Source organism: Marmota monax, unplaced genomic scaffold (assembly GCF_021218885.2).
Source record: "Marmota monax isolate L192 unplaced genomic scaffold, Marmota_monax_Labrador192_F-V1.1 WCK01_AAM20220418_F8-fsc00158, whole genome shotgun sequence".
NCBI classification, from domain to species: domain Eukaryota; kingdom Metazoa; phylum Chordata; class Mammalia; order Rodentia; family Sciuridae; genus Marmota; species Marmota monax.
In genome coordinates this window covers 2,138,604-2,155,250 of record NW_026694092.1, presented here as the reverse complement: position 1 = coordinate 2,155,250, position 16,647 = coordinate 2,138,604, and the positions used below count along the sequence as shown (strand labels likewise).

General features: G+C 38.5%; 1 protein-coding gene across 5 annotated transcripts in view; it reads right to left on the bottom strand.

Moving 5' to 3' along the window:
* Sytl5 (synaptotagmin like 5) overlaps positions 1 to 16,647 on the bottom strand; it is a 257,975-nt gene that overhangs the window by 53,657 nt on the left and 187,671 nt on the right. For all 5 annotated transcript variants that reach the window (XM_058585750.1, XM_058585751.1, XM_058585752.1 and 2 more), the window contains 3 exons: positions 9,393 to 9,508; positions 6,705 to 6,813; positions 2,488 to 2,622 (listed from right to left, as the gene is read on the bottom strand). In XM_058585750.1, the coding sequence (XP_058441733.1) occupies positions 2,488 to 2,622; positions 6,705 to 6,813; positions 9,393 to 9,508 (360 nt within the window). The remainder of the gene's footprint in view (positions 1 to 2,487; positions 2,623 to 6,704; positions 6,814 to 9,392; positions 9,509 to 16,647) is intronic.

The window sequence follows — 16,647 nt, the reverse complement described above, 5'->3', positions numbered from 1 at the left end:
ACCCTGTCTCAAAATAGGGCTGGAGATGGGGCTCAGTGGTCAAGTGCCCCTGAGTTCAATCCCAGGTACCTCCCAACACACACCAAAAAAGGAACTGTTTTTCCACTTTTGATACAGTGTCCTTCTTAAACACTAGTCCCAAAGAATAAGCCAAGATGGCTCAATTCCAGAGGACCGAGGAAAATGAGCAACACTTACCTTAGCTGCATATCATTACTAAGTATTTTATATATACTGGGGATTGAATCTCAAGGGCGTTTTACCACTGAATTACATCCTCAGTACTTTTTATTTTTTATTTTGTGACAGGGTCTCACTAAGTTGCCAAGGCTGTCATCTCTAAATAATTTTGAACACTACTACCTCAGAGATCAGGAGTCCAACAAGCAAAAACAAAAAATGAGATTTTTATAGCAGGTTTTTGTGGGTGACAGTATGGGACTTCCTTAAAGGAAGACAAATGAAATTATTTCAAGGGCAAAAACAACTGTAATTTACATTTTTATCATAAAAGGAATTTATCTAGATTCTTAAATATTTGGAAAATATTGAACAGTGATGATCCTTTGATAGTGGATGAAAATGACTTATTCTGTTTTTATAAGGATTTTTTTTTCTGTATGGATTTACATAAAAAGACACCTGCTTGCAAGAATGCTATAGGGAAAAAAGAAATAGGTATAGAGAGTCAACATGGGAAAAAAAAAAAAACAATAGTGAAAAGAGGGTACCTTCTAGGGAAATACTCTGGTCTATATTCTAAAATGATCACAGTGAACCAGAGCCCTGGGTTTGATGACTAGCACCACAAGAAACAAACAAAAAAAAAATAGGATTATAGGGAGAATGTAATTCTGTTTGCAGAACCTAAGGAGAAAAGAATGTCTGCCAGTTTTTACTGCCTGGCTTAGCAAAATTACTGCAGCCCCAAGTAAAGAAAAGGGAATTAACATAGGGGTGTGTTGGGCACGGTGGTGCACACCGCAGCTCAGGAGGCTGAGGCAGGAGCACCGCGAGTTCAAAGCCAGCCTCAGCAATGGTGAGGTGCTAAGCAACTCAGTGAGACCCTGTCTCTAAATAAAATACCAAATAGGGCTGGGGATGAGGCTCAGTGCCACATCTGAGTTCAATCCCTAGTAACAAAAACAAAAAACATAACTAGGGGTGGCTATTTTTTCTAATCTCTAGCTTTGATGTCACACTAATAGTGAAAATAAGCCTTGAGTTATGTATCCACAGGATTGAAAAAATCAAATATGATGAGAAGTGACAATGCTCTTAGCTATCCTACTTTTTGTTACTTTTTCTGACAAGTGATAGCTTTGTGCACAGGAGAATCTCACTTGGCCCTTCTGACAATCAGTTGGAGGGAGTGGAATTTAGGGAACAATGCCTGAGGCAATCCAAATGATAAAATTATTAATATTTTTATAAGTTGCAGGAAGTGCATATGACACTTAAAGTTTCCTATTGCAGAAGCTTCAATACAAAAAGATCAAGCAATTAAATGAAAAGGGAAAAAGGTACACTCTTACATTGTCAGTAGGAATGCAAATTGGTGCAACCCTTCTGGAAAGCAATGTGGAGATTCCTCAGGAATCTTGAAATGGAACCACCATTTGACCCAGTTATTCTAGTCCTCGGCATATACCCAAAGGACTTAAAAATCAGCATACTACAGTGATGCAGCCACATTAATGTTTATAGCAGCTCAATTCATAATAGCCAAGCACCTAGGAAACAACCTAGGTGCTCTTCACAGATGAATGGATAAAGAAATTGTGGTAAATATACACAATGGAATATTACTCTGCCATAAAAAGAATGAAATTATAGCATTTGCTTGTAAATAGATAGAACTGGAGACTATCATGCTAAGTGAAATAAACCAATCCCAAAAAAACAAAGGCTGAATGATCTCTGCGATATTCAGAAGCTAACACACAATAAAGGGAGGTGGAGAATAAAAGTTTATTGGATTAGACCAAGGGGAAAGAAGGGAGGGGAGGGGGATGGGAATAGGGAAGGCAATAGAAAGAATTGGACAGAACTTTCCTCTGTTCATATATGAATACACGACCAGTGAAACTCCACATCATGTACAACCACAAGAATTAAATCCTAATTAGAATAGTTATTCTCCGTGTATGTATGTCAAAGTACACTCATCTGTCATAAATATCTAAAAAGAAAAAATCAAAAAGAAAAAGAACATATTTGACCTGTACATCTCCATTTGAACTACAGTCCCGAGTCCCCAAACAGACACTTGTATCCCTGCAGGTGATACAGACAATTCCAACAGCTCTAAGTCCATGAGGAAGGTAAATGCTTTCTCTTTCAACTAAAAAATATCCTCCTGACTTTCTGTATTATGTGTGGGTTCTCTAAGTGGAGATACTTTACAGATAGCCAGAAGTCCTGTTTGGATGGAAATTCATCAACCTCATCCCCAAGCTACCTGATTGCCAATGGTATGTGTCTTACCTGTCTGAACCAGGGGCTGACTTTAAACTGCGAAAATGTTGGCTGTCGAAATCCAAGCTGTAGCTCCGCCCACTTTCAGTTTTTGGAGTTACGATTTCTCCTCTGGTTGCTGATCTGAACTTGCTAAGTAGAAATCTGAAATTATATATATTTATAGGTATTTAAAAGTAAGATAAAGAAGTATTTAAAGATATTTCAAGAATATAATTCCTACTAAATTATGTTATGTGCATTATAAATACATCCCAATGATCCCCACTATTATGTGTATTATAATGCATTAATAAAAACATAATACAAAGAATAAAATGCCTAGTACTTTCTATTTTTTTTTTTGGGGGGGGGGCGAGGTACCAGGCATTGAACTCAGGGGCACTTGGCCACTGAGCCACATCCCTAGCCCTATTTTGTATTTTATTTAGAGACAGGGTCTCACTGAGTTGCTTAGCACCTCACTAAATTGCTGAGGCTGGCTTTGAACACAGGATCCTCCTGCCTCAGCATCTGGAGTCGCTGGGATTACAGGCATGCTCCCCCACACCTGGCTTCCTAGTACTTTGAATAATAAATAGTTCTTCAGTAAAGAAGCCCTAGGCCTCAGGCATTCTGGGGAGTCCCAGTACTTCTGCAGTATAGTGTCATTGGTGGTAAGGTAGAAGGGTGTGACATTCTCCCAGGACCATTCTACCTGCTGGTAAGCCAGGACTCTGTCCCTGCTAAGCAAAAGACCACCTATATAGGGAACTCAGCACTATAACCTGGGAAGGGAAAATATCACTTGGCCTGGACATATGTGCAGAATAGATTGCTCACACTCACGTGGCTCAGAGAGGGGGCTAATTCTTTGAGACAAACTGAGGTAGCAACTTGTTAGACTGCATCTACATGATAGCAGTGACTGCCTTTCTCATTCCCTACCACTTTCTCTGAGCCTAGAATGATACGTTGCACATATTAGAACCAATAAATTCTTGTGGAATGAGTGACTAAACTCATGTGGTGGAAGCCATCTATATCTTCCACGACATTTCTTCCTATGATAACTAAGTTTGAATAATGGAGTGCCTCATGTTAGATGAACTCTTATTGAATTCGCATTTTACTAAATTATTTGAAACTTAAACAGAAATAGCTTTTCAGGAACCCTGATTCAAACACTGATATTACAGAGGGCCCCAAACATGGCAATTTCCAAGAGCAATTTAATAATAATAATAAAAAGGCTATAATATTCTTTGGGGGGATGGCTTTGGGAAAGACCAGTTAACTTACTCTACATTCAACAGTTTTCTAGGGGAAAAGTGGATTCCAAAGGTACTGGCAGGATCTTAATAGAATCTGCTAAGTTGTCTCTGCTTCAAAGAACCCCAGAAGTGTCACTGTCAATTGTCAGAAGCTTCAATCTACTGGAAAATTGATTTTTTTGTGAGAATGGCACTAATATAATGTCAGTTTATGCTGCTCTGAGAACCACCTCGTGCATGTCCCCACCTGTGCACCTCTCTTTAATGTCTCTTCTGCCGGAAATCATTCTTCCTCCCTTTTGATATCCTGAGCTCCATCCATCTGTCAAGGTCCACATTTTTTTTTTGTTTTTAAATTTTATTTATTTGTTCATTTTAGTTCTTATGGACCTTTATTTTATTTATATGTGGTGCTGAGAATCGAACCCAGTGCCTCACATATTCGAGGCAAGCGCTCTGCCACTAAATTACAACCCCATCCCCCAAAATTTTTGCAGGGGTGTTACTGGGGATTGAACTCAGGGGCATTCGACCACTGAGCCCCTCCCCAGCCCTATTTTGCATTTTATTTAGAGAAAGGGTCTCACTGAGTTGCTTAGCACCTCGCCATTGCTAAGGCTGGCTTTGAACTCAAGATCCTCCTGCCTCAGCCTCCCAAGCCACTGGGATTACAAGAATGTGCCACTGCACTTGGCTACAATTTGATGTCTTTCTTGATAGCTCCCATTACCCCATCAAGCAGGAATTTATTATTTAGCTACTCACTTAATAGTGAGTAAGTTAATAGCCTTATGACATCTCTTGGGATTTATTAACACTCTGCCTTGTTTAGAGAAGCTTTTGGCAACTCATATTGCTATTTTATATTTTCCTGAAATTCTTTTTATACTTATTATTATTTTGGGTACCAGGGATTAAACCCAGGGGTACTTGACCACTGAGCCAATTCCCAGCCCTATTTTGTATTTTATTTAGAGATAGGGTCTCACTGATTTGCTTTTGCTGAGGCTGGTTTTGAACTCATGATTCTCCTGCCTCAGCCTCCTGAGCTGCTGGGATTACAGGCATGCGCCACTGTGCCCAGCTCTTTTAGACTTACTAACTTTTCATGTATGAACCTTTTCTTTCCCAACTGGATGTCAAATTCTTTTTTTTCTAATCCTCTTAATGGGGATTGAACCCAGGGTTGCTCTACTACTGAGCTATGTACATCCCCAGCCCTTTTTACTTTTTATTTTTAGTATTTATTTATTTTTGTGCTGGTGATTGAACTCAGGGTCACTCAACCACTGAATCACATCCCCAGCCCTATTTTATTTAGAGACAGGACCTCAACTGATTGGCTTAGCACCTCACTTTTGCTGAGGCTGGCTTAGAACTCAGGATCCTCCTGCCTCAGCCTCCTGTGCTGCTGGGATTACAGGCGTGCACCACCACGCCAGGATTAGTTTTTATTTTGAGACATGGTCTCACTAAATTATCTAGGCTGACCTAGAACTTGCAACATCTCTGCCTCAGTCTCCTGAGTTGCTGGGATTTCAGATGTGTGCCACCAAACTAAATAGATGTTATATTCTTTGAAGACCAAGAACCATCGATGCCAGTTTTCAGTTTCAGCAGGGCCCAGCTGAGAGTCATGAATGAGTCAGGATTTGCATAATTCATTGTGCTGGTGGGTTACTTACTGTCTGTCAGCTCAAAACTCTACTTAACTCTGCAACCTAGTCTGTGATGCTTGGGCTGGGATCTGCAAATGGTAGCTCCTAGCAGCATCTGGGGGCTCTGAATCACATATTCAATCAACCACTGATTGTTTTTCAGGAATCAGGGACTATGCTAGATATTGCAACACAAAAGCAAAGAAGCCACTGGTCTAGCACTGAAACAGCTTACAATTAAGAGTGGGAATGGGAAGGTCAGAGTGTAATGGAAAGAGTGATGCAGAGGCACAAGGCATTGTGGGAGTCCTGAGATGAGATAAATGGATTCAATGTGAGATGAAGGATTGATACCTGGGATAGGATATTTGGGAGACTTTGGATTTTCTTTCCCATTCATCTCTGCTAAGTAATGAAGATGTGGTTAATCAAGAGTGTTTGAGTTAGATGACATTTAGAGTTCAATCCCACTCAGAGTTCAGGATTCTAAAAAAAAAAAAAAAAAAATCCCAGACTTGTTTTTAGAGCTAGATAAAGGCTGAGACACGGTCAGCATTTCAGGCTGCCTTCTGCTGAGACAATGAAGCATGGTACCTGGAAAGGATCATAACGTGACTTGGCACATATTAGAACTCTTGCTACTTTGGCCACAAAACTGTCCAATAGCTGCCTCAGAAACAAAGACTACAAAGTACAGAGCTGAGACAGAGCAATTTGCCTTTTGATCCTCAGAGTCTGCATGGGGCTGACTCTTCTAGATGAATTCTCTTATCCCCAGGTCACCTGTGCCTTCTGGCATCTTGGTGCCCTGTGTATCTCCCATTGCTGTGTTTAGTACTTGACACATGTATTTGCTTTCTGAATTCAGTTGAGGTGGCTAAATGTTGTTGTTGTTGTTGTTTTCTCCTTAAAGAAGCCTGAATTTTAAACAGGGGATAAAATGTGTGAAGCTCAAATAAGATATCTCTGATTTGAGTGTATCAGTGCTCAGGTTGGTGGGGAGGAGCATCCTACAACAAAGGTAGTCGTCACCTGTTTATAGACAATACTCTTCCTGACATAAAACCTTCTACCTAGAAGTAATTCGAGCAGATATGTGAAAAGAAAGAACTCACACATGCTTTATTTACCAAAAGTGGAAAGTAATTAAAAATGCATTTCCTGAGAAGAATGCTAAGAAAATGTTACTTCAGTTGAGTCTCTGGCCCTCCTCAGGGTCACTGAATCGATAACAGACTTGAAAAACAAAGGAGTCTTTATTTCAGAGATGACTGAAATAAAAATTCAATTTTCCCCTCAATAAGCTGTTTCTTACCCCTTTCTCTTGGGCCCATCATGGCTGGCTTTCTGCCCAACAGAAGGCGAAGTGTCTGATTTCTCCACATCCTGGCGGGTTTGTTCTTGGCTTCGTACTTCTTCAGATCCTCATTAAAAACAATCAGAAGACAAGTTTACACACAAAATGGCCAGAGATGAGAGCAAATTTCTTTTTTTATTCTTCTTTTAAAATATTTGAGATTTTTTCTTTTCTTTTCTTTCTTTCTTTCTTTCTTTCTTCCTTCACTGGGGATTGAACCCAGGGATGCTTTACACTGAACTACATCCCCAACCCATGATTTTTTTTTTTTTTTTGGTACCTGGGACTGAACTCAGGGGCATTGAACCACTGAGCCATATCTCCAGCCCTATTTTGTTTAGAGACAGGGTCTCACTGAGTTGCTTAGCACCTCGCCATTGCTGAGGCTGGCTTTGAACTCGTGATCCTTCTGCCTCAGCCTCCCAAACCGCTGGGATTACAGGCATGCACCACTAGGCCAGCCACAGCCCTTGTTTTTAATTGATTGATTGATTCATTGATTGATTTGAGATCGGGTCTCGATAAGTTGCTTAGGGCCTTGTTAAGTTGCTGAGGGTGGCCTCAAACTTGCAATCCTCCTGTCTCAGACTGTTGATTCGCATGGATTAAAGGTGTGTGTCACCATGCCCAATGAATGCAAATTTCTATTCTGCAGCCAGTGTTCCACAAAGATTCTTGTGCTAATCCAGAAAAGTAAATGCAGAGTAAATGGCAATGACATTCCCACCCCAAATTGCTCAGGTACACAGTTATTTCTAACTTGTTGAAATATTATAGAATTAACTAAGGACTAAGATCAGGACTCATCTATGGGAGGTTTGCTGGGATAAGCTTTCCGGGGGAAGGAATACATCAACCCTCTATAGGGAGGAGAAGTCTGGGTTCATGACAACTACAAATCTGTAGAAGCTGAGTTTTAGCATGAGATTATAGTAACGATAACCTCACTTCTGAGCACATAAGTCAGTCATCCTGGGAAGGCACCTGTTCCCCATTTGTGAAAGCCCTTCCTGGAAAGTGCCACACCCAGAAGTGGCAATGGAATCAGTTGCAGGGCTCCTGGTGCAGTCAGCCAGACTTAAAAGCAAGGGTACTAGTCTCCTATCTATGAAAGATGAGATTGTGTAGGGATAGGCCAGAAGATGCCTGTCTACTGGACACGAGAAACATGCTCCTTAATTTAACCAATTAAGTTGTAGTTTGTAAGCATTCTGAAGGTGTTATTTGCATTTGGGGCCAGTATAATTCTTCATTGAGAGAAACTGTCCTATGCATTTCTGGTCATTTAGCATCTCTGGCTCCTGCCTACTAAATACCATCAACCCAACCTAGTTGCTGTGGCAACTAGAAATGCCCCTTTGCATTTTTTTTTTCTTCTATCCTTTTTTCTTTTTTTTTAAGCATCAGAAATTTATTGGTTGCTCAAAACATTACATTGATCTTGACATATCATATATCATACATTTGTTTCAAATGGGGTATGAATTCTTATTATTCCCCCATGTACAGATTGCAGAATCACGTTGATTATACAGCCACGTTTATACATACTGCCAAACAAGTGTCTGTTGTATTCTGCTGCCCTTCCTACCCCTTTCCTATCCCCCCTCCCCTCCCCTCCCCTCCCTCTACCCCATCTACCATAACTCATTTCTCTCACTCTCTCTTATTTATTTATTTATTTATTTTTTCCTCCCCTTCGCCTCACATCCTCTTATATGTAATTTTGTATAACCCTGAGGGTCTCCTTCCCTCTTCCATGCAATTCCCCTTCTCTCTCCCATTCCCTCCCACCTCTCCTCCCTGTTTGATGGTAATCTTCTCATGCTCTTCCTCCCTGCTCTGTTTTGAGTCGCCCCCCTTATATCAAAGAAGACATTCCGCATTTGTTTTAAGGGATTGGCTGACTTCACTTAACATAATCTGCTCCTTTGCATTTCTAAATGCCCCTGTTTGGGGAACAAGAATGCAGTGCACAGTATCAATGCTTTGTCAAGAACCAAGGATTAGCTGGGTACAGTGGAGCAGGCCTGTAATCCCAGCGACTCTGGAGCCCGAGGCAGGAGGATCGTAAGTTCAAGGCCAGCTTCAGCAACAGCGAGGCCCTGAGCAACTCAGTGAGACCCTGTCTCTAAATAAAATACAAAATAGGGCTGAGGATGGGCTCAGTGGTTAAGTCCCCTGGGTTCAATCCCTGGTACTCCCCCCCCCCAAAAAAAACCCCCAAGGATTAGAAAAAGTATCATTTAAATAAAATACATCTGAAACAAAACTTGTTGAAAAAAAATCAAGAATTGCTTTCACAATGTGGATCATTTAATTCACTTGTTTTATGTTACTTTCTTGGCTATTTAGTAAAATATTAGAAGTTCATCAGAAAGAGAAGTGTCTGTGATGAAGATAAATGGCTCCTTTGAAGCCCTCAGCATGTTAGATTTATGGAAAATCACTATGAATTTTATTTTTCACTGTATTCCTTTTTTTGTATGAATTACATATTTTGATTCCGTGCTACCGAGGTGTGAAATAACCTTAGGGAGTCAGAAAATTTAGCTGTGCTCATTTTCTACATAACACAGGGAGGTTATTTAGCATGCCAAAATAAAGATGAGAACAGTTTTGAAAGTAAATCATTGCTTTAGTTACCTGGACTTCTTCTTAAGATGGACTGCCGGACAACATCAGTGCCCAGAACATTCACTTGCTTGAAACGCTTTGCCTTTTCCTCAAAGAACCATTCACCAGTTATAATCCTTAGCTGCCTTCTCAAGGGAAAAGGGGAGAGTATTAAAATTTGATTATTCAGCTGCATAATTAACTCTCTAAAACATCTAATGAAGTAAAAATAGCTACTTAAGGAGTCGATCTCAATCTCTGTAGTATTTTATAATGACAATAAAAGACACTACTGTATTAATCAAATATACGTATACAATCTGCTAGGTACTTGTTAATGACTCTTCATACTTGTTCTGTTTTGATTCATAACAACTTGTGTAAATCTCCATTTTTATAGCTGAGGAAACAGAAACCTACATCAATAAAAAAATGGCATATCTCACATAACGTAGCTGGTAAATATTAGAGCTAGAGTCCCCTCCCAAATAGTCTGGTTTAGGGCTCATGTTTTTTCTTACCTGCTACATTACTGGGGAGAAATAATAATAATAATAATTACTACTACTACTACTACTACTACTACTACTACTACTATTATAATACCAGGGATTGAAACCCAGGGTGCCTAACCACTGAGCAACACCCCCACCCTTTATATTTTATTTATATTTTTGGTACCAGGGATTGAACTCGGGGCACTCAAACACTGAGCCACATCCCCAACCCTATTTTGTATTTTTTAAAATATATTTTTTTAGTTGTAGTTGGACACAATTCCTTTATTTTACTTATTTTTTTTTATTTTTATGTGATGCTGAGGATCAAACCCAGCGCTTCACATGTGCTAGGTGAGCACTCTACTGATGAGCCACAATCCCAGCCATATTTTTTTTAAGAGACAGGGTCTTGCTAAGTTGCTTAAGTCCTCTCTAAACTGCTGAGGCTGGCTTTGAACTTGTGGTCCTCCTGCCTCTGCCTCCTGAGCAGCTAGGATTACAGGGGTGTGCCACTATACCAGGCAGGGGAATGATCTTTGATGTAAGCAATGAGGAACAAGTGAAGATTCCAAATGATACAGGGATTACAATTGGATTCAAATTTAAATTTTCTTTTTTCCCCTTTTTTTCTTCTCTTTTGGTTTGTTTGTTTGGTGCTGGGGATGGAACCCAGGGCCTTGAACCTGCTAGGCAAATGCTCTACCTCTGAACTACACCCCAGCCTAGAAAGATTTCTTGATGTAACATGAACGCTGGATTACAGTGGAGAATAAAGACAGGTTGGCCATTGTAGTAGCCCAGGAGGGAGGGGGCAGAACCCATGCTAGGACAATGGCCAGACTAATAGACACGTTCAAAATGCAGGTGGTAGAAGAGCCTGCTTGGATTTTGCCATCAATTGAAAGTTAAGATGGGAAAGGATCTTTGAGTAGCCCTTTCTATCTTTTAAGCCTTACCTGCAATGACTATGTGAAATCATCTCCCATCTTCCCTCCTGAAATGCCTATTACCCTCTTCTTCATTTGCACTTCTCCTCTGACCTAAAACATTTTAAACTTTATTTTAGAGTCTTTTCGATACCTACTGGGCTCTAAGCTCCCTGAGAGACAATTTCTGTCTGATTCATCTTTCTCCCTGGTACCCAGAAGAGAGTTTTTCATAAACTGTGCTCTCAAGTACTACTTTAAAAATGAATGATTGACTGCTCCCCACCACTTTAACACATTACTCTTTTCACATCCTCACAGCCCTCAGTACTATCAGTGGCATGAGGGCAAGAATCTTGGCTGTGTTATTCACCATCTCTAGGAGAAGTACTTGGCACTGTGCTTAGTAAATATTTGTGGAATGAATTAAGACATCTAGAATTCAACCTATAGCAGCTGTGCTGCTATAAAATCTATTTTGAGCCAGGTATGGCTGCACACGCTTGTAATTCCAGTGACTTGGGAGGCTGAGGCAGGAGAATCGCAAGTTGGAGGCCAGCCTCAGCAAATTAGCGACACCTTGTCTCAAAATAAAAAATAAAAAAGGCTGGGGATGTGGCTCAGTGGTAAAGAATCCCTGGGTTCAATCTCCAGTACTGTGATAAATAAAGTCTATTTTCAAGCTTACAAAGAGAATTTTAACAATCATAGAAGTCATTCGGTAGTCTAAACAGATTTCTAATTAAAAACGAAGAAATGTATTTAGCTACTTAGGGAACATTCTGAGAATTGTAAATAGGCCTGTGCGACTAGGGTAAAGAGTTTGTGGAGGAGTATTGTGGGAAAGTGAGGTTGAAAGGTAGGCTTGAAGCCATGTAATGGAAGTCTGAATACCATACAAAGGAGCCAGAATGTCACTGTGGAGGCGATGGGGTACTCAGGCAGTTTTTCTAAAGTTCAGATTGGATATTGTAATCTATGGAGAAATATAAGAGAAATCAAAAGAACCAAGCAGGCCAATTAAGAAGTTATTGCAATAGTCACGATAGGAAATGATGAAGATATAAATCAGGGTTTCATGGGGATGAGGGGTAAAAAGAAGGATAAAGATCCTTCAACCATTGAAGATGAGATTAGCAAGAACTGGTGATAAGTTGAATGTGATGGCTGAGAAAAGAAACAGAGCAAATAGAGGTATCTAGCCTGAGAGTATTATATCCACAAAGTTTAGCAATTGGTTGGATTATACATCAACAGCTGGATGGCAAATATAAAAATCCAGAAAAAAAATATGTCACCTTTGTTCCCCACAGCAATTACCATGAAATCCTTCTGAATATAAGTGAGAAAGGCAAGTTATACACGGAACAAAGTTCCAATACTAAGGAAAAAAGTAAAAATGTCAACCTTGGAGAAAGCATTCATTGAAAGGTGAGACTATAGCATGTCCAACTCAGGTTTACTCCCAAGTGACTATATCACCTATTGAGAAGCACAGACTGTTGTTAGGGTATATCCAATCTAAGAAGGTCTAACCTACCAAAACCAAAAGGCTTGAATATGTTAAACTATTTCTGGGTGCAGCTCAAATGATCTATACATTTATACTTATGTTAGAAATCCAGGAGATAATTGTGGTATTTAAATGCTAAAGATGTCCTCTCAAGATTACTGCCAATCAAACACTAATGTACATACTGATGATATCAGACTTTGCAGATGGAATTAGGTTGCTAATTAGTTGACCTTAGAATAGCAAATGATCCCGGATTATTCCTGTAGGCCCAAGGTAATCACATGAGTCTTTAAAAATAGAGGAAGAAACAGAAGTCAGAAGTCAGATTGCAAATGTGAAGCTCAACATGCTGAGGAGGCTCTAAGATGTGGGGATCTTACAGGCAAGGAATGGAAAGAGAGGCCTCAAGGAATTAAGAGTGGTTCTCAGTTAATAGCCCACAAGGAAATGGCGACTTCATTCATACAGCCACAAGGAACAGGATTCTGCCTACAAGAGTATTCATGGAATTAGGTTCTTCCCAGAGCTGCTTTATAAGAGTTCAATCAGTTGACACCTTGATCTCAGTCTTGTGGAACCAGAAGTAGAAAAATGAGCCAATCCAATCCAGACTTTCAATCTTATGGAATGATCAGATAATAACTTTGTATTGTTTAAAGCTGCCAAATTATGATAATTTGTTAAGCTGACAATAGAAAACTACTATAATAATTAAACATAGTCAAGTATGTATTTTAAAATTTAGCACAGGAAAGATCTGCACACATCACAAGAAGATAATAAGAAAAATCCAGAAGCACAATAGGGTAAAGATGGACACACTGTGGTCTGTGGGTCAAATTCACCCTACCAACCTATTTATGCAAGTTAGGAAACGGTTTTTACATCTTTTTAAATGACTGGGAAAAAAATCCTGAAAGAATATTTCATGACAGATGAAAATTAGATGAAATTCAAAATTTAGTGTGTGTGAGTAAAGTTTTATTGGAAGATAGTGAGGCTTAATTATTTATGTGTTTTTCCTGGCTGTTCATGTGCCTTAACCACAAAGTTGAACAGTTGTAACAGTAGACAATATAGCCCAAAAGGCCTAAAATATTTACTCTCTGGTGTTTTAGGAAAAGAAAAAAGTTTGTCAACCTCTTTAATAAGTCAGGGTTTTCACAGAATGAAAAAGACTAAGAGGAACAATATAGCTCAGTGGTTGAAAACCACCCACTGGTGACATGCCAAGGTCTTAGCTCTTTTTTTTTATATATGTTCTTAGGATAAGGTATGGAGTGAATAATATACTGATAAAAGTTTCATGCATGACAGGAGAAAGTGGGACACTTCCAGTATTCATGCCCCAAGAAATGAGCCTCCATATCACCTTTACCACAGACATCTAGAGCTGCCAACACCTAACACAAATAAGATCTTTCTAGAATTGTTAGGCATTACCTTTTGCTATCCTTGTATTTGCTCAACTCAGATATGTGCTTGAGTCATTTGTTACTTTAGAATTTCAAAACATCAGAACAATCTCTTGGGATTATACCTGAGTCACCTGTTCAAGTCCTGAAGGTAGATAGAAGCTTGGCAGAATAACAGGAAACTAATACTAATACTAAATGAATTCATACCAGGTATTGTAATCAGGTAATGTACCAAGCACATTATATATGCTATCTCTAATCCTCACAGTGAGACATCAAATAGCTATTATTATTCTCATTTTACAGACAAGGAAAGTAAAGCTCACATGTGTTAAATAATTTGCCAAAAGTTGTAAAGGTGTTACCACAGAGACAGGGTTTATATTGAAAGCCTATACCCTTTAAGTTTGGAAACATTGTCAGAAGAGAATTTATACCTGCCAACTTTAACAAGGATTTGAGGAGGGGTAAAAACCTACAGAAAGCAAGGAATAACATATTGTGTGTGTGTGTGTGTGTGTGTGTGTGTATTTTGAGGGCAGAGTGGACAGAATAAAGAGAGGCAAAGAGAATAGAAAAACCAATGTGACACGTATTATATATTTTATGTCCCTATCTACCATATCAATCTAGTATTTGAAAATCTCAAGGCTTGAAATAGACTCTGTTTCCTCTAAGTTGTACTCTAAAGAATGGGTTTGACTGGATTTACAATGAGTTATACTCACGATTTGTGAATAATGATTACCGAGTATTCAGAATTTGTTAAGTCCTGATTTTATTTGACATTAAACTCCTGGGACCTCAAACCACTTGGAAACTTATTTCAATGTGAATCCAAGTTAGGTTCTCTTTGGTTTTAAAGGGGGAAAATAAGGACTCTTATTCTAAAAAAGAATAATGACCCCAAATTTCACTTTGTTTCTTTATCTACTATGAACTTTTTTTTTTTTTTTTTTTTTTTGGTACCAGGGATTGAACCCAGGGGTCCTTAACCACTAAGCCACATACACAGACTTTTTTTTTAGATTTTTAAAAATACTTTTTGGTTGTAGATGGACACAATACATTTGTTTTGTTTATTTTTATGTGGTGTTGGATCGAACCTAGTGCCTCATGCATGCTCAGCAAGCGCTCTACCTCTGAGCCATAACCCCAGCCCATACACAGACTTTCTAATTTTGAGGCTGACTTTGAACTCACAATCCTTCTGTCTCAGCCTCCCAAGCTGCTGGGCTTACAGGTGTGTGCCCCTGCGCCCGATTTGCTGTTAACTACTGGAGACATCTGAAATAAGATATGCTAATATATATGCTGGGATATTTTTCTTCTATTATTTGTAAGAAAATGAATTAGAATTATTTATGAATGGATTCATTACCTAACACATATTTATTGCATTCTTACTATGTGTCAGGCCCTGTGTTTAGGGTTAAAAATACAGGTGAAGAAGACTAATGAAGACCCTGGCCATAAGGTGATGATGGTCTAGGTTTATTCCTTTCTTCTTTCCCAAGCAAGAAAAGTGAAAAGAAATCCCTAGACACATTATGGTAAAATTACAGACCACTTAAAGGCCAAGAGAACATCTCAAACATAACTAGGGAGGAAAAAAAAACAATTACCTATAAAGAAAGAGCAACTAGAATGACACTTGAGAAGCCAGTAAAATGATATATTCAAAGTTCTGGGAAAAAAATAGCTGTCAATCTAGAATGTATTATCCACTGTTTAGGAATAATGATGAAATAAAGAATTTTTCAGCAAAATAAAAACTGAGATAATTTATTACCATAGATTCTCACTTACAGAAACTTTAAACACTGTACTTGAAAAGAAGATAAAATAGAGCTGACATATAAAAAGCAATGGTGAACAATGAAATTGAAAAATGTGTATAAATATAAACAAATTATATGTACACAAAATTAATATTGGAATTGTTGGATTAAACAACAAGGTTTGTCTAAACACAGGACAAAACTTATATGCCAGCTACAAAGGAGATATTTGCAATTTAAGAATACTGAACTCATCTGGGTGTGGTGGCATAAGCCTGTAATCCCAGCAGCTTGGGAGGCTGACACAGGTGGATCTCGAGTTCAAAGCCAGCCTCAACAATTTAGCAAGGCACTTAGCAACTCAGTGAGACCCTCTCTAAATAAAATATTTAAAAAAGGCTGGGGGTGTGGCTCAGTGGCTAAGCATCCCTGGGTTCAATCCCTCATATAAAAAAATAACAAAACAAAAACAAAAAAGAATATTGAACTCCTTTTATTGATCAGAAGAAAGGTAAAACTATTGATATGTGAAGTTAAATATGAAAGTTGTCATTTCTAAGGTAACCACTGGGGGGAAAAAAAGGATATAATACCTACACCAGTAGAAAGGATATAATGGAATGAGAAAAATGTATTTCAATCAAACTATAGATAATACAAATTAATGCAAATATTATAGTAATAACAAAGAATATGTTCACCAAACTCTATTATTTAAGAATAAATACTGTCAGCTTAACTTTTAAGATTACATACAGATATATTTATATCACAATAATACATACACAGGATATATAGCATGTATTATAGCAAATATTTAAATATATAACATTTTTCAGTAGCATATATATCATATGCAAGAGATTCACTTTAAACAATATAAACACTGAAAGGTTCAAATTCAAAGGATGGAAAAATACATACTATGCCAATATTTTATTAGTACCAGACAAAATGGACTTAAAACATCTGGAACAAGAAAAGGATGTCCATTCTCAGCATAACTATTTAATATAGTGCTAGAAATTATAGCCAGAGCAATTAGGCAAGAGAAGGGAAAAAAAAAACAACTCTACCAAAAGACTGCTAAAACTAATAAACCAATTCAGCCAACTAGGAGGGTACAAAATCAACATACAAAAAT